The 26,433-nt window shown below is 35.7% G+C and overlaps 2 protein-coding genes across 5 annotated transcripts; both read right to left on the bottom strand.

The window, feature by feature from the left end:
- Nucleotides 1-289: 289 nt before the first annotated feature.
- LOC111479889 (protein RIK) lies at nucleotides 290-11,723 on the bottom strand. Of its 3 annotated transcripts, XM_023124772.1 has the most exons (12): nucleotides 11,438-11,721; nucleotides 10,867-11,032; nucleotides 10,161-10,259; nucleotides 9,964-9,998; nucleotides 9,807-9,882; nucleotides 8,071-8,193; nucleotides 7,902-7,988; nucleotides 5,367-5,457; nucleotides 5,145-5,253; nucleotides 3,829-4,462; nucleotides 999-1,233; nucleotides 290-827 (listed from the first exon to the last, which is right to left on the bottom strand). In XM_023124772.1, exons 1-12 carry the CDS (start codon nucleotides 11,689-11,691, stop codon nucleotides 700-702), a joined length of 2,037 nt encoding a protein of 678 aa, XP_022980540.1. In that variant the 5' UTR covers nucleotides 11,692-11,721; the 3' UTR covers nucleotides 290-699. The 3 variants fall into 3 exon arrangements, with proteins under 3 accessions (XP_022980540.1, XP_022980541.1, XP_022980542.1); XM_023124773.1 differs by lacking the exon at nucleotides 290-827 and having other exon boundaries at nucleotides 1,063-1,763; nucleotides 11,438-11,723; XM_023124774.1 differs by lacking the exons at nucleotides 290-827; nucleotides 999-1,233 and adding an exon at nucleotides 1,600-3,630 and having other exon boundaries at nucleotides 3,677-4,462; nucleotides 11,438-11,723.
- A 6,300-nt stretch (nucleotides 11,724-18,023) lies between these two features.
- Nucleotides 18,024-20,804, bottom strand: LOC111479890 (pentatricopeptide repeat-containing protein At5g39350). Of its 2 annotated transcripts, none has more exons than XM_023124775.1 (2): nucleotides 18,501-20,804; nucleotides 18,024-18,427 (listed from the first exon to the last, which is right to left on the bottom strand). In XM_023124775.1, the coding sequence occupies exon 1, from the start codon at nucleotides 20,636-20,638 to the stop codon at nucleotides 18,617-18,619; it is 2,022 nt and encodes a 673-aa protein (XP_022980543.1). In that variant the 5' UTR covers nucleotides 20,639-20,804; the 3' UTR covers nucleotides 18,024-18,427; nucleotides 18,501-18,616. The 2 variants fall into 2 exon arrangements, with proteins under 2 accessions (XP_022980543.1, XP_022980544.1); XM_023124776.1 differs by having other exon boundaries at nucleotides 18,024-19,440; nucleotides 19,609-20,804.
- Between the last annotated feature and the right edge of the window lie 5,629 nt (nucleotides 20,805-26,433).

The raw sequence follows: 26,433 nt of genomic DNA, 5'->3' as shown, positions 1-26,433 counted from the left end.
TATAGACTACAAAGGAGAGAAATGATTTATGAAGGTAGATAGACAAATTTCATTCATATATTAAAATGTTAATACTATTTTTGAGACGAGTATTCTTAACTTTTGTAGTAATAAATAAAACAGTTAAAAGTTCATAATTTTGAAATAAAGTTAAAAAGTGTTTTTAAAAGTACTAAAAAAAAATTTGAAATTAAAGTTAGACAAAATTCAAAATTAATCAAGTGTTTCTAAGTTCAGATCTGAACAGAGATCTGTTATGCAGTGAACAAGAGCGACATATACAATCTTCTTCATGCACTTACGCAAGCTGAAACATTTATTTTAAATGCACACTGCTTTGCTTCTGTTTTGTGTGTTTGCTGCTAAATGCATTCAAAATTTCTCCCCCACCTTCATTCTGGGCTGCTGCTTAATCGCTCGGGAAATATAGCAGGCAGTCGAACTTCGAGCATTATACGTGATCAACAAATGTTGTAAGCTTACAAAGTAGTATCTTTCCATTGCAACTTCAACCCTAGTATGGGGAAACTACCAATTTACAACAATTTCTAACACGACCCATGACCACTTCGACACTTCATCAAAACAAATAATCCCCCACTGCATAATCATGTTGCATGAGAGGTTGAAACGGGTCGACAGCACATCTTAGTCCAAAAGTGTATATAGGTGATGATGGAAATGTTCTCACTAATGAACCTACACGGCCCAGAAAGGTTTTCGACTTGCCAAGCCACCAGTAGTGTTCTTGCTGTTCAATGATTCAACGCCTTCCTCTGCATCATCATCTTCTTCTTCTCCATATTCCATTAGCTTGACTAATGTATCTGCATAAATTATCAACAAGAGATCACTCGCAAAAACTAGAATGGAAGCAGGTTAGGTAATTAAATGGTATCCTTTCATTGGGAAGAATTTTTTTTTTTAACAAAGAACAGTTTCTAGCGTGATTGGCTATCAAACTACAAGAAAGTAGAAAACCAAGTCCGTTTTCCCACCTGAGACAACATCAGGTTTTATTGTGTCCAACGAAAGTTCCTTATCTTGCACTATAACCTTAACTGTTGATGTAGACTTTACTGGTGTGGGTGGAGGCGGCATGGACCGGGGCCGAGGTGGTGGCATTTCATTGGATGAAGGTTGAACTAGCTTCCTAGGAGCAGGCATATTTGATACATTTCTCACAGTGGCATCTGCTGCTGATTTGTTTGAGGGCTTCAAAAGTTTTGAATCCTGCAAGTGGAATTAGAAGGGAAATATACAACATAATTGGACCAACTTCAAATCCGACACTGCAAAAGCCTACGGAGAAATGAGCATCTTTAATTTGACTTATAAATTACCCAATAATCATGTATGTGAGAGCAAAGGATAATATCAATATGGTCATTAAATTAAAAAGTGATCTAAATCATTTTTTAAAAATGGCAGACTCAGCTGACAAAGAAATCAAAACACAAGAAATAACAATTTCTACATCAAGAGCAACACATCAAGAACGGTCATGGTTGCACAAGGCCTTCAAGAGATGACTAAAAGAATAGCAAGCAACAGCATAAGAATAATGTGATAAAAAAATCATTGAAAACAAAATGGAGATGAACAACAAAACAGGCACGAATTTGAATCTTTGTTAGATGAGATCATTAACAGTCATCAGTTCCGGAGGCTGAAGGCCTGTGAAACTGAAAAAACAAACCAATGTTCCAACAATGTGGTCCAAGAACTTCAGCCTGTAAAGCTTCAAAAGTCAGAGAAAATACCTGTAACATTAAGCACTGAGGTTAGCCGAAGATAAACTGCATATCGAAAATAGGTCATTCTGAACAAAGCCAGTGACGTAATGTTACAACAATTGAGGTGCAGATACGGAAGAAAGATTGAAATCATCATGTCATGCAATTCTAGACTGAGAACTACGGCTAAGTTCAAACTAAGAGATGGACCATGTCTATTCAAGATTAAGATGTACAATATCAATATTTCTACCAAAGGAAAATATTAGCGTAACTACATGCGTGACATCTCCAGCCCTTTTACTCTAGCTTGGCGATATGAAAGATAAGATAACCAAACCATTGGATTCCTTCAAATGAATTACTCAAGGCTTTTTAGCTTGTTCTTATAGATGTGAAATAAAAAAATACTATATAATAAAACAGAAGCAGGAACCTGAAGGCGAAAATCTCTTTTCAAGTTCCAAAACAATAAGGTGATAGGCCTTCTGTTATTACTGTTTGTAGGAGAAAGAGGATAGAATAGGTATTTGAAAGTGAAAATCTGTCATGGGAGGTGTTCAAGAGTCATGTTTGTTTATGTTTTTGTCTTGTTTATTTTTGGACAGAAACCAGGCTTTCATATTATCAATTACCTCTTTTACATCCCATTTCATATTTATCAATGAATGGTTACTATTTCCTATACGAGAAAAATACCAAACTTACATGGAGAAAATAAATCAAAGAATATAATGACCATACAAAAAGACAGACCAACAAAAGGAGCCAAAATTAAGAAAGCGGATACAAAATAGGACCTAAAGGTTAATTAGAAAAGTCCTGAGACACTGCCGTACATATCAGGGACCAAATCTCCTCTCACTATCTTTCTAACTCTCCTAAAAATCTTATGATTTCTCTCTAGCGCTTCCGCACGGAATAGCACAGACACCTGAGAGAAACAAATAATGCCTCTCCTCACAGAAAGGGAAGTGAAGAATCCTGAACAATGAAAAAGCAATCTGATGACAGAAACCCAAAACTCACCACACATTTGGAAAAAAACGATTCCCGAAACAAACTAGATTAACTCCCAAGAGTGTGGTCAACATCCTCTGCTATCCTCCTATCACAGATGCAGCACTCCAACAAACAATGAAAAAAAACCACAAGAAAACCCTTGAAGGATCAAAGCCCCAAATTTGGACATTCCCCTCCTTCCCTAAACAACAAAAACTCCCTAAGCAGCAACAAGATCCAAAATATTTGTCCTCTTCATATTAGAAAGAGAAGACAAATTACAGTAGAAGGAAAAACAGAGACCATAGAATGACACCTCATGGAAACAAAGGAACGATGTGCTTAGAGTCTACCTACCTTCCCCTTATCCTTCCAAAAATATGTAATAGACCCATCACCCATAAAAAAACTAAACTGAGAGAAAAAAGGAAACCTCTCAGCAATAGATTTGCATAGGTTTCTGAAAATACCTCTCGGATCCCAATCAGAGAGACCGTACATGCTCACAATAACCTTATGGCACATACGGTGTTAGTCTCCAGAAGAAAATGCCATAACTTTTTGACCAATAAGGCCTCATGCATGTTATAAGCTTGGGCAATAGGAGAGGAGGGGTATCTTGGCTTGTTCTGGTATTATAGTTGTGGGAGAGACCTTTTGACTTGCTTGGGCAATATAGTCGAGGGAGAAATGGGAGCAATCAAATACTTCCTTTGCTTGTACCATTGATTATTATCAATTAATAGATTAAGTTCTATCACAAGCCAAAAAGAATTTCACTTTAAATTGCCTCAATTGACACTAAACCCCCCAAAAGAACTTTCAAAATGAACTCTTCGTCACACACACTTGTTCAAGTCCATGTCCAACTTACACACTCGGTTCTCTATCATCTAAGTTACAAGTCAACATGCAAAACTCAATGAAATTGGCAATCAATTCTCATATATTTATGCAAGGATTGACATTAAACAGGTCACAGCCTTCACACTTGAAAAGCTTGTCCTTCCTCAATGATCCCTTTAAAATGGCTCAAAATACAAATCAAATAAAGAGGTAAACACTCAAACAAGAGGGAATAAACTGATACCTGATTGCTTATTGGGGAACCCTGCACACAAATTGGTAGCTCTTGAAACTTACGCCTCTGATGAGGACGTTTTTCTTTCTCTACATCAGTGCTAACACTCACATTCGACATGCTCGGTGCTGACCTGTTTGGGACAGCTACAGAGATGGTAGTTGAAGATACTTGTTTAAGGGCTAGGGCAACTTGTTGTAAAGGTGTCGCTTGAGGATATATTCCACTATATCCATTATAGTTTGTCCCACTAGATATAAGTGGCTTGGAATAGCTAATGGCAGTTGATTGAGACTGTAACGATCCAGCTTGTAATATTGAACCTTGAGTGATGACAGGAGCAGCTCCTGGTATAACAGAAGAAACTTGCGAGACTATGGTCGGAGAAGCTGACGAGATCGAACTTGAAGCTGAACTTGTACTTGGCTCATTTCCCAAGCTATCAACTCCTGTATACAACTGCTGTGGTGTTGAACAAAGCAGTGGAGGTGGAACAGCATTATAAACCTTTGGTGGAGGTGGAACAGCTCCATAGACCTGAAGCAGAGGTGGAACAGCTCCGTAAACCTGTGGTGGAGGTGGAACAGCTCCATAAACCTGCTGTGGAGGTGCAACAGCACTATAAACCTTACATGATGAAACCCTAAAACAGTTGGAAACATCGGCGAAAGTTATACCTTAATAGTTAATACAAATATACAACGACAGCTCATGCAACAATTAATTAAATGATTTTACTTTCCATGAGAAATGATAAAATACACAAAATAGCCTGAACTACTTAACCGAATCTCCAAAAGATGAGTTCTAAATCAACACAACAGAGAAAAGATTTTAACACTTATCACGCGTCAGGGAAAATTTCTACTTGGTTCTCCTCTCCCGAACTCTTGTACTTATGACACCTAGTTTATTAATGCCAAATGAAGGGAATTATTTTGATGCACTTGCCTTTGGATTGATTTTTCATAGCCCGCTTTTGAAACTTTCATTAAAGAAAGTTCCTGGTTTCTTATTAAAAAAAAAATAAGGGTAGGGAAATTTATACCACAAAAATAACATTAACAAACCAACCCCGACAATAAACCTTTAGAATGTTGACCCTTAGATAAAAACAAATTGCTTCATGGTAGAAATAAGTTGCAGTTGCTGACTTGTGAGATCATAAAGATGGGAAATAGAAAAGGATTACATGCCTCTGCACTTCAACTTCTTTCAGAGAGGATTAATATGCCTATGCGTTTCTCTTTAAATGCTTATGCACAAATCAGAAACCAATTAACTTATTAGTAGAACACTAACAACAAAACACACAATCCAATTACCTTGAAACACCAAACTCTTTACTGATTGTATCCATCAGGTTTTCAGCCAAATTTTTGGCATCCTCAAGACTTTTGAAATTGTTGCTAGACAAGAATAAATGCAATGGTTCTGCAAAAAGAGAATATTTTATTCAAATTCAAAGTGGATGATAAAATAGCACTGCACAGTCATACTCTCTTATTAATTATAATGATGGTAAGAATCATCATGGTGAAAAATACCTTCACATGCACCTTCACTACTTCCTGAACCAAGTCCTCGGAGAGAGACAGTTACTCCTGTTTCAGCCATTATGTGATTTATATACTGGTCCTGCACACAGACAAAACAAAGCCACCAACACAAAAACAATCTCCCCCAGATGTTTGGAGATGCAAAGCTTAAAACATTAGCATCTCTCACCTTGATTGTATGAAACAAAAATATTAACTTCCAAAGAACATGGTCATGAAACGAAAAATAAAACAAAGAAAACATACACGATTTCTTGAGAATGGCACCATGTCATTGCAAATGGCTAGAATATAGAATTACATTGTGCAAGTAATAAATCAGTAATGCTATAAATTATTTTTCCCTTTCTTACGGAAGCATAAACCATCTATTTTGAACAATGTCATGTGAGGCTTACTTACAACTCAAACACACAGCACATACGTTCAAACACGTGAACTAAGGACTCCCATTTTTCCATTTTGGTTTTTTCTCTGGTAAGTAAAATTTAAAATTTCAAACGTGCTAGAGAAATGAGAAAGTCAAAATTAAAATTTATAATCTTTAATTAACAGTAGAAAAAATTACATCAAGAATAAACACTTGAACTTGACAAACAAAAAGAAAAGGATACATTGAACTGGATAAAACCCATAAAATGGTGTGAAGAGATGAGAGAGTGATGTTTGAATGAAACTTTTTTATCGGAAAGATTTGCGCTTCTGGTGGGAACATTAAGCTTTTTTCTGGTAGAAGAGATCCTCTAGAATGTTTAAATTTTCTTTAAAATTGAGAATAGGAGCATAAACTGATAAGCATTAAAAATTTTACATCAATGGTGTGTCATAATGTTTGCATCGTGTCTGTGTCCATACTTCTTAACCCTTACAAGAACCTATAGATTCCTCTAGCTTATAGAAAGAAGTATACCTAATGTTCCTACCAAAAAGAACATAAATATAATGGAGTAATTCTACATGGTACGTTTACCAGTCAGAACTGAAGCCACCAGTTATAACACAATAATCATTTAGAAAAAGATGATTTTTTTTTTCAATTAAATAATGAATAAAGGAGAACGGGGGTAAACATTAGGAAGAACAAGGTTGTCTTGCCTCTATATTCCTAGTGGTGGGAGAAAAATGGACAAGATTTTATAAACCAGTATAGCTCATTACAGCTTCCACAACATTTGGGAGGCCTTGTAGTTGGTAATATAAAGCATATAAACAAGGCTCTCATAGCTAAATATAGTTGGCATTTTCTACATGAGGAAGTTATTCTGGCTAAGCATTATTAAACGGGTATAGCTTGCTTATGGCCAACTCCTATTTCGAGGGGATCTCAAAATCTTCTCGACCATTTATTAGCTACATTATTGCTCTCATTAGTAATCAAAAACAAAAGAGAATTGGAAATGGTCATAACACTGTGTTTGGGCATGATTTTCACTAAATGTGAAATTCCTCCTACTGCCTTTCCAAGGTTATACCGTTTATCAACTAGGCCTTTGATATTATTGCTCTTATATGGAATTCTTCAGAGGTAGCATGGGATAGGGCCTTCGGGGGAACCTCAATGAGATTGAATTCTGGAATGGGGTAATCTATCCGACCTTTAATATTCTTTTATAGTCTGTTAACTTGAGGAATATGAATGATATGGTTTTGATCTCTCGATCCTTCCAAATGTTTCACTTTAATGGACGATTTGATTCACTCAAAAGGTCCAACTACAAATAATATTTACATAGTCGTTTGGAAAAATGTTGATCCAAAATTAAGGTTCTTTGATGGGGGCTTAGTCATGGAAGTATCGTAACTGTTGATCGCCTCTGAAGAAAAATGCCTCATTTTTTTTCTCTCCTACATAGTGTGCTATGCGTTCTTCTATTAATGAATGTCCGGGCCATTTATTTTGTTTTTGCTCCTTTGCTTATCACTATCTGAACTTTATGTTGGAGGCTTCTAGTTGACGTTTTGTTGTGCCTTACAACATTCATGATCTCCTACCTTCTTTGTGAGTCATCTGTTCCACTGTCCCAAGGAGCTTATATTCTTGTTTTTATCAGGGTTTCTTTTTGGACTCTTTGGTGCGAGAGAAATGGATGAACTTGCAGGGATACTTCCTCCACTCTAGTTTTATGGATTTGAATATCTTTAGTGCTATTTTTTGGTGTAAATTTAAACACCTTTTCAATAATTATAGTCTTTCTACCTTAATTTCCAACAGGAGATCTTTCATGTATAAACCTTTTGGTGGTTGGGATTAACTCCCTTTAATTCATTCACCAATGAAATTGTTTCTTTTCCCAAAGGAAAAAAAAAAAAAAGTAAACCCTCGTCCTTCCCCCTCTCTATATACATTTTCAGTTTCTCTTCAATTGCAATAGATATGCAGAATTAACATAATTCAAAGGATTGTCCCGCAAAAGGCTAGAGAAGAAAGTGTACTTCCTTGCAGACTATGGCACCACACAGCAATGGACCAAAATGTAGCCCCATAAACTATATAAAACACGGAGGACCCAATAAACAACTTACATTTGGTCCCCGTATTCGAGCAGCAATGTTCATAGATGGGTCCGTGTCAAAGCACAAGAATACACTCGTGGTCAATGGCTGATTAACCTGATTAATTAGCAAATGAATGATCAGCATTAAACATCAACTAGTTATTGCTAATAAAACTTGGCAGAAACTCCGATCATACCTTGAAGTCATTGTTTAAAGAATTAAAAGACAATGGCACAACATTCTGACCCTGTCTCAGCATTTCTTCAACCATGGCAGCAGCTCGATCAACAGCTAATATCCTTTCTGCCATATCTTTCAACTGCAGAAGTTTTATATTAAAAATATATCCATATCTCAACAAGGAGAGGTTACCATGTCTCCGTGACTAGAAAAAATGCTAAAAACTGTGCATATCTAAAGAAAATATCAACCAGAGAAACATTCATAAATGTCAGAACACCATCTGAATTGAATCATGATGTCCAACATTTGCACTAGTGGCTCTAGGGAAGTCGTGCCTTAGCTCATAAGATACAAGAGGAATAAGAAACCACATGAGGGGAAGAAAGGGAGGAGGGGTCTAGAGGGAGTTCATGAACTTGATGATAAATGTGTAAATTACAACAAAAAAAAAACAAAAAACAAACCCTGATATCAGCTTCGATGGAAACTTAGTTTCTTTGAGGCTGGTAAGCTGGAACTTTAAATGCCTAGAGGCCCAGAGGAGAGGCATACCGAAAGTTGTTCTTTTAGAAAAGTTACGTACAGCTCTAAGTCATTCGAAGAGAGAGTCATATTGGTTAGTCCAACTATTCAGACTCTTTTTGGGCCTACGCTTTTCTTGCAATGTAGAATATGAGTTTGGTTTTTGCTTGCGACGTTGTCAAAGGGCATTTCCCTTTATCGATACCCTTAGCAAATGATATTGGGATTTGGAAAATGAATGTGCATAGCAGTCTCCTTTCATTTAAGAGACCACTTTCTCGAGAGTTTTGGAGGATTTTTCAATTTATATAACGGTGGCTGGAGTCTCAAGGACAACTTTAGTACGGTGGCTTTCATGAAAAATTTCAGTGGGCTCAGGACTAAAAGTATAATATTGAAGCAGTTCAATAAACCCATTGTTGATTGAGCTATATGGAGCTTCCTTTAGTCGATGAAAGTTCTTATGGTTTAATTTGGTTTGTCTGGGTAGGTTTGATCTTTGTCTGGAATTCTTGGTTGGCTCAGATCAAAGATGCTAGTCAATAAAGGAGGTAGAAATACTTGGGATCCCTACCAAATTATCAATATAGGGGAGCTTTTCAATTTGAAAATTCTAAATTCAAAAACACCCCAGGTACGCCTAGTGGTATTGGGGCATCTAGAAATAGTGAAGGGACTTTGAAGAAATGAGTTCAAACTCTATCGCAGTGCCAACAACCTAGGATGATAAAATCGAACCGAGTTTCCAGCCAACTAATTGTCATAGGGTCATGTTACTACATCATGAGATTAGATTAGGTGCTTGTACGCTAGCCCAAATACTCACAAATATCAAAAATACATTATATGTGTGTGTTCACAACCACCTGTATAGTCGAAGCTTTCTTTGCAGAATTTGGACTGCAAATTTCTTTGTTTCACTTCCATTATTGATAAATACATCCCAATTCTGTTCCTCATACTAAGGCTAAACAATAATTTAAGATTTTCTTTTAATGAGAAAACAAACCAAATTGAAAGAATGCAAGGGATAAACAAAAAGAAGGTTGAAACCAAAAAGAGCCAAACTAAAACAAAAATAACACCAATTTAACGTGTTTAAATAACTGCTTTTACAAGAAAAGAAGTTTAGAAGCTTGTTCATAGTTTATAAAAGTCTCCCGATAGAAGCTAGTAGAAATAGTTCATTTCATCATACATGCCAGAGAATCGGTGAATCCTACTTACATGGACTCCAGCAGAGATGTGAAGATAGAGTGGCTTGTTGCCATCTGGAGGCGTGTTTGGAGGATGATACTTGCCCCTGAAAGTGTAATCAAAGTTTACTTCAGAGAAGACATCATAGGAAAAATTCCACCATAATTAATTTCAATTACTTCCAGACCTCGTTATCACCACAGCACCAGTTTGTCTTTGAATCTGCAAGGAAAGAGACATAGCGGGGAAAGCAATTTAACAAAAAACCAAAAAAATAAAAAATAAAGGAAGAACGAGAACGATTGTGTCTGGTGAAGGATACAATTCATACAGATCAGAAACTAATCAAACCATCAACCCAGCATACTCTAAATACATACTCACCTCCTCCTGGGTCTGACGTTTTGTGAGCTTGTACCGAACAGAAGGCTCTGCATCATTTATTGATATTTCTCTTGCAATTAATTCATCTTGTATCTTCAACTAAAAGCAGACATGCAAAAACAAATACCTTCTATGATAAGAAAGAGGTGCACTCACATGACATAATTGAAATTACAGTGATTATCCAAGAAAAGTTTCTCAGACCCGGGGTGCTCAAACATCTACGTAATCACTGTGAAAATGACACGAATACAGCCTAGTGATATCAAATTGCTTTCACTCAGAAAGCCTCAGTAGTTATTGACATAGACCAACACCAACAACTATGAAACAGTTAAAATTCAGATTTAAAGAGATATTAATGAATTTTTCAAAAGAAAAACATGGGTACCATGAAACATGCATAAACTGTTGTAATAAATTAATTTAACTTTAATCCTTATTAACTGACACTGCATCTCGTGTGAAACATGTACGAAAAATACACGCACAACCAAGCATGCTACGGAGGAATGCTTCAAATTCCCTCTGGTATCTTTGGACTACAAGGAACAATAGACCATTATTGATGTACATAAATGCTTTGTAGAATTTATGTAAATCCTGAAGCTGCATGAAAGATAAGAAGGCCTTTGTAGGAAGATATAAAACACCTGATATGGCCTACGGTTGTATATCACTACAAGAATAAAGGATATTAAATCACCTGGGTTATGGTTGCACAGTTGACTGAAGAAACTTGTGCCAATGCCGCCACACTGGCGACAGCAACCCCACCAAGGGGCGTCATGTTGTATGACGGGAGAACCCCTGGAACTGCAATACCAGTAGAAAGAAAGGACTCCGCAGGTTGATCCCACTTTCTTTTCTTTCTGCGAATGTTAATATACAAAAAGTTAATAAAAGAGAAGGAAAAAACACAACAAAGATAGTGAGTATTTATGAAAAAGATCAACAATTCTTCCTGTAGTTTACTTCACTGTACTGGAATTCATGTAAGTCGTCCATTTCTAAAATCAACCAAGACGAGTTAGTTTAAACTAAATTCAATTGGTCGACTAGGACTAACATCTCACATAAATTAAAATGCCCATACTACTAGTAAGATTAATTCCATCAAAAGCTCTTAAAGCAAATTTATAGACGAGTAAAACCAATAGATCGTATGGCAACAAAGCAGCGCATACGATGATATCCTCCAAAACAATACAACCAAGATCTCGCTCATTTTCTCCAAGGGGATTCGAGTACAATCAGATATGGAGAGATGAGAATACCTTGGCTTTGTTTGGGAAGAGGAATCGATATTGGGAACTGCGATGGGTTCGTCCAAGGAAACCCTAGCGCCACTGTCCTCCGTCATATGAATCGAGAAAAGCTTCTTCTCTTCTTCTTCTTCTTCAGAGGTCGAAATCGGGAGCGTGATGATGAAGATGGTGCAGAGCGCAGCGTGGCCGTTCAGTTGCTCGAAGATGAAAACGACAGTATGCTCACGGCGGGCACCGGCTTTTTGGCTGATGCGCACAGGCATGGAGCCAATTTCGCTCCCATTTCAATGAATAATAAAAAATAATAATAGTAATAATATAATAAAGAAAAAAAATAAGCTTAAAAAAATATAGAAAAAAAATTCATATCATTTCACAAGTTTTTAAAATTTGTTTTAATTCATATTCGAAAGTACATATAACCACCACTGTGGCAAAATTCATAAAAAAAAAAAAATATATAACAAAATAATAATAATAATAATAAAGCCATGAAAATTTGGTTGATCGTTCATTCCTATCTAGCAATATGCATGTAATATCTCCTCTTCAACTCATCGAGACATATAACAAATTGTTTGTCTTATGGGTATCGGTGAACAAAATATCTATAAGGTGCACTTTGTCACCCATTCAAGTCCACAATTTTTTTTATATTGGTCCACTGCTTTCTTTCATCCTTGTCCTTCTACCACGATGCAAGACTTTGCAGTTGAGTTGTTTGCATATCCATTGTTGTCCATACAATGTCAATCAATTCCAAGGGAAACGAAGTTCTTTTCCTCTTCCTTAGTTAGGATGAATTTTCGGTCCTAGTATGTATACTAGTTGGCATTTTCAGAGTGCCCTCTTCCAACACCTCTCTTTTAGCATTAAATGGTGGTGGTTCTGAGACCTAGTACTCTTTTGAATCCAATCAAATATTCTCTAGGTGTAATGGTCTGCCTAATGTTAGGACTGTGCAACAATTCACACACTAGATTTAAATATATACTTCACCTTAAGTATATATATTATAGAAATTCACAATTCAAGTATATATATTATAGAAATGGTAGAAAAGTACATCTTCAAGTATTGCATAGCATATGTGTGTGCATATATACCTTCCACCTTAAGTAACATCAAATTTTTAATGAACAATTTGCTTATGATCCAATCATAAACCAAATCCCTCCTTAGTCAATGAGAAGGTAGAGTCTCATTGTTCGAATCCCAAAATCATCATTTAAAAGAACAACTCATATACTTTTCTTATATTAAAAAGAGTAAATTTTATCTCGTGATATTATGTTCCCAACTCCCTATTTCATCAAATCTCCAAAATTGCAGACATATTGAATTGACTACAAAAGCTAGTCTCACCCATACAAATCAAATCAAAGGACAAGCTCTCACAGTCAGAGTTCATAACTCACTTAGAATTAAGATCGATTTACATGAGATCATCATTTGAAATATTAATCTTCTCAATTAATAAATTATAAATAGACAGATTAAATATTTCATGATCTAATCTTATACAAACTCAATGTATAGGATACCCACATTCACCTATCTTCACATGAATGATTTGGATCAAACCATTTGTAACAATTATCAACTATATTCTATCAATAGTCTCACTAGGACAAGACATCAAACCTTATCCATTTAATATAGATCTTTAGGTTACTAGTTGAACATGATTCTCATGTATGTCAACCCATACGGTTCAAGATTACACTAATAACCTTGAATTTTTAATATAATGGATAATATTAAATTTTAAATAAAATAATTAAAATTATGAATAAAAATTAAAACAGAGAGATTTTTTGAACTTCAAAGAGTTCAATAGTGGAGTTGTCTATATGGGCAATGATAGTACTTGCAAGATGATGAGAATGGGCTCAGTACAAATCAAGATGTTTGATGGGGTTGTAGAAAACTCAATGATGTGAGGTATGTTCTTGACTTGAAGAAAAATTTGATTTCCCCTGGGCGTTTTGGATGCGAGTGGTTATCGTATCATTTTGGAACGAGGGAATTTGAAAGTAGTTTGTGGAGCTTTGGTGGCAATTTAAGGGACTAGAAGAGGTAGCATATACTACCTCAACGGAACCACAATAATTGGGCATGCTGCTATGGCAAGTTCGAAAGAACAAGACATATCTAAATTATGGCATATGCGACTCGAGCATGCTGGTGAGAAGGCGCTCCAGACATTTGTGAACCAAGGAGTCCTTAAGGGTGCCACAACAAAATTTGGTACCACTATACACCAAACAAAAGCATTTTGGATTATGTTCACACTGATGTATGAGGTACCACGAAGAATGTCTCATTGGGAGGAAAGAGGTGGTTTGTCACCTTTATTGACGACTACTCAAGGAGAGATTGGATGTATCCCATGAGGCACAAAAACGAGGTTCTCCAAATCTTCCTGGAGTGAAAGAAAATGGTAGAGAATCAGATAGACAGGAAAATAAAAAAACTGAGATCAGACAACAGTGGAGAATATACTTATGATCCATTCCTTAAAGTATGTCGAGATGAAGGGATCATTCAACACTCCACTGTTCTTGGTAAGCCACAACAAAATGAAGTTGTTGAGAGAATGAACCAGACATTGGTAGTGATGCATATTGTTTCAAGCAATATTGAGTAAGACATTTTGAGTTGAAGTTCTCAGTTATGCAGTTCACTTGGTGAATCGTTTACCTGTTTTTGGAAATGGTGGAAAAACTCCGCTTGAGGTATGGTCGGGTACTCCAGTTAGAGATTATGATAATTTACATGTGTTTGGTTGTCGTGCTTATTATCATGTGACAATTATCATATGACAGACTCAAAGCCAGATCCTAGAGTAAAAAAAACCAAGTTTATGGGCTTTAGCAAAGGCGTGAAGGGATATAGGTTATGGTGTCCAGAAACAAATAAGATTGTTAATAGTCGATATGTGACATTCGATGAGTTTGGAATGTCGTTGCAAAAAATTGAAAATAATGACGAGGCATCGAAGCAGGTGGAGAAGGTGGTGTTCTCTCCCGATATGGCTGCTCCTACTGAAGAACCTATTGATCAGGTAGATAATAACTCTGATGTCTTAGAGCAGGTGGAACAAAGCCTCGTAAATTCGAAAACCTACTAGGTTTGATAATACGATAGCATATTTTCCCTATGATTGATGAAGTTTCTAATAGTAACCAATATATTATTCAAAATCAAATTTGGGATTTTGTAAACTTCCAAAGGGTAAAAAGGAAATTTGTTATAAACGGGTTTATGAAGAAAAAGAAAATTCTTTTTGGTATAGGTAATCGAAGCTTGAGATGGTGGCAACCAAATAAGTTATGGACTTATCTTATAACATGGGAGATAGTTGTAAATTGTATAATTTTTTTATTTAATTTAATTAAATAAGAATATTATTAATTTGGTTATTAATTTTGTAATCATTTTAATATTAATCTTATTTAATTCAATAACGTTTGATGATTCAAACAATTGTCCCGGGCTTGTCTAGGAGGTTGATGATATCCGAATTTGAAAGAGTTTTGTGTGTCACATTGTATTCTTGAGTGACATTTTGGTGAGAGTGTGTGATAGTGAGGTATTCACTTGTAACACTTTGATTATCATTGATTGGTTGCTACCCGTGGATGTAAAGAAATTTCTTCTCTTCGAATCACGTAAATATCTTGGTGTCTCTTTGTGTAATTCCATTCATTGGTGTTATGTGTACATTCGTTCCGCTTTCATTACAACAAAAATTTCTTTCACGAATCGTCTATAGTAATTGGTCAATCCTAAGAAGGATTCAACGTCAGTATTTTAGATAGATTTTGTCTTGTCGTTATCCATGCTAATTTTCCCACTTGATCGTGCCCAAAGAAGTTGATGCACTTTCATGCGTAATCACATTTCTCTTTTTTAACTTACCGCTAATTCTTTCTTAGCTTTTCAAAGACTAGATGTAGGTGTATTTTGGGTTGGTACAATGGGGCCGTGTACACTAGTCAAGATATACAACAAAAAGCTGGTCCAGATATTAATCCCGATATTAATGAAAAACCTAGTTTAATGTATAAAACTTAGTTGGGGCGTTCGCTAGGCTAAAGGGCATCACAAAAAACTCGAAAGTCCCATATCTCGTTACACAAGTTGTCTTGAATTCGTCTCACTCAGAATATGTAGTTGTTAGATCTCGATCGTAAATACAGTTTAGTGAAGTATTTGGCTCTATAAAGCTAGTCAAACAAATAAGATATTATGAATTATACTTATTACAACTATCCCCATATGTATCATATTTAACCATTTATTATAGACAAATATCTTGGATGATATTTAACATTCTTACATAAGTACCATATTTGTTGTTTTATTATAGGCAAAATATCTTGTATCCATTAATTATTCTTTCCCTTCGTTCTTTTCATTTAGTGCTCTTTTCATATCATTGGTAATTTATTTGATTTAGTAAATGATTATAATAAAAAACTTTCACCACCGTTTAAGTGTGGTGGTTTGAACAAATATTTTCAGTCTTTGTCTTTCTTTTTTTTCAAATAACAAAGGGATCCTATAGGGTGCCTTTGCGAGATGAATGGACCCTACACCTAACAACTTGTGTAATTGTTTCCTCAATTTTGCTAACTTTGATTGAGTCATCTAATTGACATTTTTTGGTAGGAGCTCAATTTTACGATTGATGTCACTACAAGGAGGTAATGTCTTTGGCAGATTACCTAGCATTATATTGACATAATTGTACGGTACATCTTTGACTTCACTTGAGATAGGTTCTGTCGTGGTTACATCTTCCACTATTGGTATGACTGTGAATGTGGGCTCTTCTTGAGCAAGTCCTTTCTTTAACTGCAAGGTGAAAATCATTCTTATGCCACTCGACTACTTGATGCTGGTAGAGATAACTCTAGAATTGCGGTCAGTGATCTCTAGGAACTTTGCTGATGACATTGGGATTACTTTGTGTTGTAGAAGAAAGTTCATTTCAAGTACCACGTACGTCGAAGTCATATATACAAACCACAACAAGATTAATTTATCCCAACCAAGCCACTAGCTTTAAAGAGACTCTCTTGGAGACTCCTATGACGGGTAAGGTCTCGAAATTAATTACTTTCATTTTGTCAGTCTCTTTCTACTTTGAGTTTTAGTCTAGAGGTTTCTTAATTGAAGATGAAGTTATGAGTCACACCTCAGACTATCACAGTGCTCTTACTCGATTGAGAGCTAAGGCTTAAAGGATACTGAGGGCGACTTGATGAGAGCATTGATAAAGTCCGTGGTTGTAAAGGGGCATTATGAAGGCATTGGTTGATAGTTCCTTAGGGGTTAGCCCCTCTAGATGAGCCAACATTTGTATTTTGAGATGGTCTATTTATTCCCTTGTTTGGTCACTCAACCCCTCCATTTGTTTTGGTCGTGCCCTTATTCCTTTGACCCATAGGCTTGAAATATCTATTCCTGGTGTTGTGGACCAGTGCTTGTTTCATTTGAAAGTTGGCTTCACCACAAAAAGTCCTCGAGTCTTTCAACGGCTATAAATGTGGCGGTTTGTTCGTATACTTTTGTTCTCATTCATGCTTGCAATCTCTCACCAGACTAAAATACTTTGTCTTTTTCAACATGTCTTTGATATTCAACATATTCAACATTAGTATAGATAACTACTTGACATATTCTCTTAATCTTTCGGTCTGTCTTAGTTTTCGTAATTTTTATTTCATTGTGTATTCAATATTTTCGATGAAGAATTGAGTTCTAAACTCTTTATTGAGGCATTTCCATGAATTGATGGTGCATGCTCCATTTTGGATATCATTTACCTTTGAGGATCAGTAGAGTTTTGATGCATTAGGAGTAGGGTAACTTTCTCGTCCCTTGAATAGACTCCTCTAACTTTGAAGTATTGTTCCACATCAAAGATGAAATTTTTGGTTATTTAACATCTCGATTCTTTTTTTAAGGCTTTGGATTTTAGGATCTTCAATTTATTGAGCTCAACATGTATGTAGGTTGAGGATTTATTCTCTACCGCCCGCCGTAGTCAAAATCACTCGGGTGCTTATTTTGTCTCTCTCTGCTAATGACATCAATTATTGTTTTGACATCTTTAGCCAACTCATTGAAAAACTTCAACATGGTTTTCTATAAAATGTTTAGCTCTTCAATATGTTCCTCTATGTGTGCAACAAAGCTCTTAAAGCTACTTGCGTTCTGAACTACTCGGTCGAATACTATTTCTTCTAGGAAGTCAACCCTAAATATCAATTTTTAATTGGCAACCCATTAAGACATAGCATTAATTCTACTAATTCTTTCATCTAGTTATGCTACTTAGCCTTCTAGGAAAATATTCGATCTTGGTGAGTCAATCGACGTGTGACTTAGCCAATTGTTTTGCCACGAGTATTGTTACATAATAGCACTTCTTTTGCTCTTAACCTAACGAACAAGTTAGTTGTATAAAAATCACTTTTTTTACTCTAATTCAACGAACAAGTTAGTTGTGTAAAATCGTACTTTGGTCGAGCCTCAACTCACATTTTGAGAGAAAATATTTTATAAAACATGAGCAAAGAAATTAGTTGAAAATAAGTAGAAAGAAGGGAAGGAAAATTACACCATTTAGTTGATGGGAGGTTTGATGACTACTTGGATCTCCTATTGTACATGTTGAGACAAATCATGTCTACTCTAGACATTTTGTCGAAGTCATACGCACAAAATAATAATAATAATAATAATAATATACTAATTCGGCAAATAAAAGGGTTTAGCATAACATGCACATGTGGGCACACACAACATGCCTTGGACGGTCATAATCGTGACACTCCTTGCATGACACATGACACACATGGATAAGTCATATTGTGTTGGGTCGGGTCACACAGATGATTTAGACCGGCGAGGTGGATTGGGTCGAGACGGAGCAATTCGAACGCGGGTTGAAGATAGAGAAAGCTTCTTTGTCCACACCCCACCCTGTGTACATCAAGCGAGAGCTACCGATTAAATGAAGGAAAGCCAAGGAGGAGATGAGGGAGAAAGTACTTACGGGGGAAGGAGGCCCTGCCTGCACGCCTTCAGCATGATCTTCAATATGATCATTGAGAATTTGAATGAACATATTATACATTATACTCTAAAAACTTCTTCCCATTTCAAATTTTCCTACACACCAACTGAACTTTGTGCAGGCATCTTCCTTAGGCCTATGTTACTCATCATATGCCTCACTTTCTCTGCATCTTTCCATCTTCCAACTGCAGCATAAATATTTGCAAGTAATATATAGTTTCCTGTATTTTCTGACTCAAGCTCAAAAAGCCTCTCCGCTGCCACCTCTCCTAGTTCGACGTTCTGGTGTATCGAGCACGCACCAAGCAGAGCCCCCCATATCGAATGGTTATGCTTGAATGGCATTGATTTAATGATATCATATGCTTCATCTAATCGACCTGCACGGCCAAGAAGATCGACAATGCAAGTGTAATGATTGGGGCGAGGCCTGGATGGATGGTTTTCAATCATATACTTGAACAACGCCAAACCATCATCTACCAGACCTCTATGGCTACAAGCGTGTAAAACAGAAGTGAAAGTTATCTCATTCGGACTCACCCCAGATTGAACCATCTGGTTGAAAAGTGAGACAGCAATCTCACCATGTCCATGCATTCCATACCCAGCTATCACAACACTCCACACAATAATGTCTTTGTCTTCGTTCCGAATATCGTCGAAAATTTTATGAGCATAGTCTAAACATCCACATTTTGAGTATATATCTATCAAACCAGTGACAACAGCAATTCTTGATATAAAACCAGATCTCACCAAATAAGAATGTAAATTCATCACTTGCTTTAAATCTGCTAGAATGGCATAAGCTGGGATAAGACTATTGAAAGTAGCATGGTTTGCTTCTACTTCTTCCATGAGCATAGTTTTAAAGAGTTCCACTGCTTCTCTTGCCAGCCCATTATGAATAAGCCCTGAGAGAAGCGCATTCCAAGGCACAGTTCTCTTCTTAGATGTCTTAGCAAACACTTGAAAGCTATAGCTCATAGCATTACATTTTGCATACATGTCTATTAAAGCAGTAACCACAAGTACATCAGAATCAAGTTTTTGCCTCATTACCCAAGCGTGTAAGGACTTACCTTGCTTCAAACAACACAAGCTCGCGCAGGCAGAGAGAAGAGAAGCTAAAGTCACTGCGTTTGGTGCTACTCCATCCAGCTGCATTGCCGGGCAAAGAGCCAAAGCACTCTTCGGATTGCCATTGATGATATAGCCGTTAATCATGGAAGTCCAAGTAATAACATCCCTCTCTTTCGTCTCTGAGAAAACTAGTGATGCCTCATCCATACAACCACACCTTGAATACATATCAATAAGTGCATTCCTCACTTCAATCCTCTCGTGTAAATGATTGTTTTCCACTAGTTTATGAACCTTTCTTCCCAATTCCAACTCCTTCAAGTAACCACAAGTTGGCAATACAGACACCATTGTGGCAGAATCAGGTTCCACTCTTGCATACATCATGCGGTTAAAAACCACCAGCGCTTCCTCTGGCTGCCCATTTTGAAACCATCCACTGATCATTGTGTTCCACGAAACCACACTCCGCTCCGGCATTACATCGAAAACCCATCTCGCTAGCTCCAATTTCCCGCAGTTCATGTACATTGCTAGCAAAGAATTCTGCACAAACATGTTTGAGGAAAACCCAGATACTAAAGCACGTCCATGAATCAAAACTCCAACATCAAGCATTGACATCTCACTGCAAGCTTTGATAACCAATGGGAACGTATACTTATCTGGCCAGCACTTCCCCGAGTTAATCATTGAATAGAACATTCTAAGTGCATCAAAATGCAAGCCACGGTCCACATACATCTTAATTATGGCGTTCCATAAAAACAAACTTCGGTCAGACAATTCGTCGAACAGCTTGCGTGCAAGTGGGACATACCCACAAAACGCATACGACACAGCGAGTTTTGATTGAAGATCGATGAAGTTGGAGGAGTGGAGAATCCCAGAAGTGATTGCGTGGGCATGGAGAATCTTGGTTTTGCTGAGAGAGCGTGCGGCAGCATAGCGGCGGAGTAGTGACTCGCAGCGGTGGACAATGGCGATTAGGGGCTTTGAATTGAACAGAGCCTGCGATGGTCCATTCATTCATCAATTTAAAGAATCAAGGCTAATGGGGCGAAATGCCTGGGCAACAACCAGGCGCTTGCTTAAAAAATTCTGTCGATGGCTGTGGATTTTGCAGCGGCGTTTTGCTTTTGGGATGAGTTTGATAAGCGGTGAAATCTTGTTATCTGGAAATTACTATGTATTATACAAAATGGGAAATTCAATCTTGCCGGAATTCAATCTTGCCAAAAGGCCGGCCCAAGAATTCAATCTTTCCAATTTTTTTTCCAATATTTTTAAAACCCTTATAAAAGGCATTTTTTAACTGAGTTGCTAGAGCTAAGTTTATTGTATTAGATTCATCATGTCTAAGAATCAATTTTAAGTTTGAGCTTAAAGGCTCGATGTAAAAGTTTGTTAGTGTTTGGGTGACTAAGAATGACGGAATTTTTGGATTAACCAAAATATCATGCTTCTGTTGAGTTACGTTGATTTGATTGTTCGTGTGCCATATTCTTGCTATGTGTGATGGATAAGGGTTTTATCGGTTAATCCTTACACATCCACCAAACTCACAAAAGTCCACATGTATACATTAGATATGGCGGAAGAGTTTATAACTCTTCAAAAGTAGAGTTATACCGAGTCTTTTTTATAAATAATTTTACATTCATACTTATTACGGGTCAACATAAAATAGTTCATTTATGGTCAGCATGAAAAAAAATAAATAAATTTATATAAATCGAGTCTAGTGGTACATTTAATTGAGTTATTTTGTAAAAATGCATAATATTTTATGCCATGATGATGTAGTAAATGTGGAAACAACCCGACTGACATTAACATGTTTCGAAAATGACACGAATCTAAATCAGTAAGACACGTGTGTTAAACGTAGAGTAAATCATATTTGTGTATAGTAAGATAATCTAGTGATTTACTAGATTGTTACCAAATCTATGATTTACTAGTTTGTTATCAAATCTATGATTTACTGGTTTGTTACCAAATCTATGATTTCATAGTTTTGTTACCAAATCTATGATTTCATAGTTTGTTAACAAATCTATGATTTAGAATGTAATCTTCATTATACACATCTATATAAATACATGAGGTCGTGACCCTAGGTCAGGTCATTGAGCCATTCAACCTAACAACGTGAATTGTTGACTACCCAATTAAAGTGGGGTGGATTAATTACCTCTTATCAATTCCAATATCAAAATGGTAAAGATTTCCAAAAAAGATTTTAATTTTAATTTTAATTTTATTAGTTTTTTTTTTTTTTTTTTTTGGGTTCAAAATTTTAATTTCAAGTCATTAATGAGCTATTCTTAGTAGATTAATGACTTAAGTTGATTATCTGTAACCACCTATTTTCTTTGCTACCTCATGCATGGACTTAAATGTTTATTAAAAAAAGTTATTTAAACTGACAAAGGAGTCAACAAAATAGCAAAATGGAAATAAAAAGAATTTAAAAAGAATTGCAACGTCTTGATTAACCGAAGGGCTACATTATATAATAAAAATACAACTATCATGACTTTATTTTCTTGGCCTTCACAGCAATGTTGTCATCCATTCATGAGTATCTTGTCATTATTTGAAAAAAAAGTAGCACATGATCAATAAGTAGCTTATCGTTGAGCTGAGAAATGCAATCACATCTAATCATAATGGGATCTATCTTTCCATAAAACTTGTAAGTTCGGATGTGTAGTACTTCTCTACACACAACCATCAAAAGGGCTCATATATGTACCCCTGGGCCTAACTATGGGATCGTGCACGCTCACGCTGTTAGAAGTCATATAGGGAAAGGAGCACATATTATACCATAGTATATGAGTCGGGGAAGAATCTAAATGCATGTGACATACAAATGCATAAGCTCCCATTGTTTCAAATTATGATACATCCTTATGGTGCAAAATCATACATCTATTCTTTACATGACATAACGTTCCTGTAACAGCCTTAAGTTTTTTCCCCTAAATTAGTGACGTCATCACATGCATACCTGAAATAACGTATGCAAAAATTTAAGTAGAATGTTTCAAATGAGGTCATGAAGTTACACATTTAATTCAAAACAAGAAATAAAAAATAACACAGTTTTTTAATATGGAATATGAAGAAACAAAAACCCTAGTCAACTACTAAATGTAAATTCAATACATACTTCTACCCAATCTTGACTCCCATGGTCATTCTAACATTTACCGTCATCACTGCAGGAGCGTTTTACTTTACTTGAAAATATAAGGGTAGAACACGGCTTGAATAATTTAAGCAATATTCAATAAGCCACTCTACTATTGATGTCAGTAACGCAATCACAACCCTAACATAATTGAGCCTATCCTTTAAAATTATAATATGACCTTAGACTCTTTCTAGTTCTTGGAATTAGAGCATGTGTCAGACATGTGTGGAATCGAGACGGGTGTGTGTCGAGGGGTGGATGCGGATTGTTGGGCTGGGTTAATGCGTCTTGCAGCGTCTGGAGTGCACGGGCTGGTCGTCGTTGTAGGCTGAAATGAATTGGGTCATCCTTAATATGTTCTCTACAACCCAAATCCACCTTAAACGCTTGAAAAAGTGTAAAAAAAAAACTAGATCTAGAAAGGTCGAAAATGGTAGAAAAGGTTGCTTTGTTCCAATATGAGCCATCCAAGCCACATAAAGAGAGCTGGAGTGCCAGTCGCAGGTGCCAGAGTCTATTTGGGTCGTGAGTAGGTTTATTGGATTGAGTTAGTGGGGTCTAGAAGTCTAGTCGCTGGCAGGCGATTGAGCCACTGGCACGCTACCGAGTTGGATTACCTAGATCAAGAGTGGTTTGGGCCGCGAGTATTGTTAGTATGGGCTAGACAGCCGAAGGTGGCACAGGTTCGGGTGGCTAGGTTGTCGCTAAAGTGGTCTGGGCCGCAAGCATCACTGGTGTGGAACTTAAACTTTATTTTTAATCAAATTAAAAATTAATTTACTCGATCGATAATTTTAAAAATTATAGCATTTTAATCCCTTTTAAAACTAACTTAAAAGATTATTCATAACCGTTATTTTTTTTTTTTTTAACAATTTAAAGAATTTTTAATGCTAAGGAGAATCTAATTTGTCATAAAAGGTTCTAATCATATTTTGAAAAAACATCTTACTTATATTAAAAATAACAGAAAACATCTTATCCTATTAAAAATAACATAAATCAAATTTCATGCCTAAGTTTTTTTTTTTTTTAATTCAAAATATTTGTGTATGTTTGAATTTTCCAATAAATCCATTTTATAAAAAAATAAAACATATTTAATAATAATAATAATAATAATTGCAATAAAAAAAATATGCCATAAAAATATGTTTTCAAGATTTACAGACAGACTAGATTAAAGGGTATTATTGTCAATACTTTTTATTAAAAAAACCGTACTTATGGTCAATTTAGGAATCAAAACCATTTATCTACTACTCATAGATCATATCAAACTTTTTAATGTTACTTTTGAACATTTGTGTATTTTTTAAATGAAAAAAATGTTTTTGAAGTTTTTAAAAAAGTTTAAGAGTATTAGTTAACTTTTGAAAGTATTTTTGAAACTTTTGAATTTTAAAAGATATTTTTTAAATTATTTTAAAAATTTAAGAGTATTTTTGAAACAAATATGACAATTTTTCCTCCCAACTAAGGATACGAATATCTTAAAAATCTTAAAATTTTTTTTTTTAATAAAAAATTTAGGATATTTTTGAGAGAGAGCAACATTTTTATTAATTAAAAATTTTAAATATAAACATCAAAATAATAATTTAATTTATTAGTTTAATAAAATAATTTTCTTCAAACTTCTTAAAACTAGGATTTTTTTTATTTAATTGTGATCGACATTTGATGAGAAGAAAAAGAAAAAAAGAATGGTATAATATTGTCCACTTTGAGCATAAGCTCTCATGCCTTTGCTTTGGCTTCCTCAAAAGGCTTCAAACTAATAGAGAGAGTATTTTTTATTTATAAACCCATCACCATTCTCTAAATTAGCCAATGTGGGACTTCATCATCCAACAACTATGATCGACCCCTTACATCTTGATACCTTTTCTACAACTATATCAATCATCATCTTTTGTACTTGAATGGTATATTGTGTAATGACTTTTGTAGCCAAGCATCCTCGTACTTGTATATGGAGAATATTGACTTCTAATCTTTGTACTTGACACTCAATATCTCAATGAAAACGAAAAGAAACATGAATAATAACGTGATATATGTGTCTATATGTAACATACGGAGAAGTAATTTATGCTCATATGACATACAATATCTCAACTGAGTGCTTGCCTTATTTCTCCATCACCATACCATTATTCTTTTATTTCTAACTAACACCAATTTGGATAATATGAAGAAGAAGTAAATGAAGACCAAAAAAAAGAAAGAAAAAGAAAAGATAGGAAGCAAATTTGGAGTTTGTTTTAGAACCGGACCTCTACTTCAAAGCCAAACCCTTAACTGAACCTTAGTTTTGAAACAAAACCTCGATAGATAAGATCAAACGAACATCGACTCAAAAAATTTAGTGACTTCAGCTTCAGCTAACAAGATAAATAAGTGTACTATTGGAACGTCTTCAGGTAAGGTTGGACAGTTGCATGATATATGATTAACACGTACTATGTGGCTTATCTACATATTATTTATGTTAGAATTTATGTCATAAAACCTTTAATTAGTTATTTAAATTTTTATAATAATTTTAATTGTTTTATTTATAATTTAATATTATCTCTGGTTTGAAAATTCTAAAGTTGTCAGTGTAATCTTGAGCAATATGTGGTTGAGATGCAAGAGGATCACGTTCAATTAATAATCTAAAGGGTCTATAGTATATGGATAAGGTTGGGTGTCTTATGTTGCTAACAATATTGATACGACTATGTGAGATCCCACATCGGTTGGAGAGAAAAACGCAACATTCTTTACAAATCTCTAAACGCGTTTTAAAACCTTGAGGAGAAGCCTAGAAGGGAAAGCCCGAAGAGGACAATATCTGCTAGCTTTGGGCTTGGACGGTTACTATCTCACTTTGTAATCGTTACAAATGATTTTATCTAAATCGGTTATATGGAAAAATGTGAGTAGGGTATCTGATAAAGACCTATCTACCATGAAAGCAGGTAAAAAAAGGGTTTGGAACGGGCATGGACAACATGTCCTAGACAAGCATGAATGAGACATCCAACATGCAGCCACAAACAACATGCCTTGGACAAGTATGATCATGACATCCTCCTCCACTCAATTTGTTGATGTCATTGTCAACAAACTCTTCACAAACTTAGAGATGTATGATGAGATTGACTTCAGGTCTCTCGACGCGCTTCCAGTTGATCACAGTAATGAGGAGTCTCTTCCAATTTGTTAGAAACTGTTGAAAACCACTTTTTAGTTTGTCGACTCTTCGCGTTTTCTTTGTTAGAGGCTCTCATACTTTCTTCATTGCAAAATTCTTCTTCGATGCATGAGGTCGTACCACCTCCTTGTGCTTGGTGTCTTTTTGGTCAGGATAATAACATTTCTAATTACTAACATGGATAATAGGGCTAGTCCACATCCATGGGAGCAATTGAATCCTTTCCGACCTTATGGATAACTTCGAATGGTCCATAGTACTTCCACACTAGTCCTTGGTTCTTGATGCTTTTTATGGAATTGATTTGACATCAACTTGATTAGATCTCTATCTCCATTTTGAAATTGTCGTGGTTGACGCTTTCAACCAACCCTTTTCTTCATCATTCTGAATGGTCTTTTAGAGTGAACACAA

Source organism: Cucurbita maxima, unplaced genomic scaffold (genome assembly GCF_002738345.1).
Source record: "Cucurbita maxima cultivar Rimu unplaced genomic scaffold, Cmax_1.0 Cma_Scf00005, whole genome shotgun sequence".
Taxonomy (NCBI): Eukaryota; Viridiplantae; Streptophyta; class Magnoliopsida; order Cucurbitales; family Cucurbitaceae; genus Cucurbita; species Cucurbita maxima.
The sequence above is the reverse complement of the archived record's forward strand: the minus strand, read 5'-3'. Positions and strand labels throughout refer to the sequence as shown.

What these genes read in the sequence shown, in the direction of transcription:
- LOC111479889 (XM_023124772.1), bottom strand. Translation starts at nt 11,691, where the DNA reads ATGCCTGTGCGCATCAGCCAAAAAGCCGGTGCCCGCCGTGAGCATACT. An exon ending in ACTGTGCAACCATAACCCAG is followed by an intron (nt 10,260 to 10,866) that starts GTGATTTAATAT and finishes GTCTGCTTTTAG; the next exon opens with TTGAAGATACAAGATGAATT. An exon ending in AAAACCTGATGTTGTCTCAG is followed by an intron (nt 828 to 998) that starts GTGGGAAAACGG and finishes TAATTTATGCAG; the next exon opens with ATACATTAGTCAAGCTAATG.
- LOC111479890 (XM_023124775.1), bottom strand. Translation starts at nt 20,638, where the DNA reads ATGAATGGACCATCGCAGGCTCTGTTCAATTCAAAGCCCCTAATCGCC.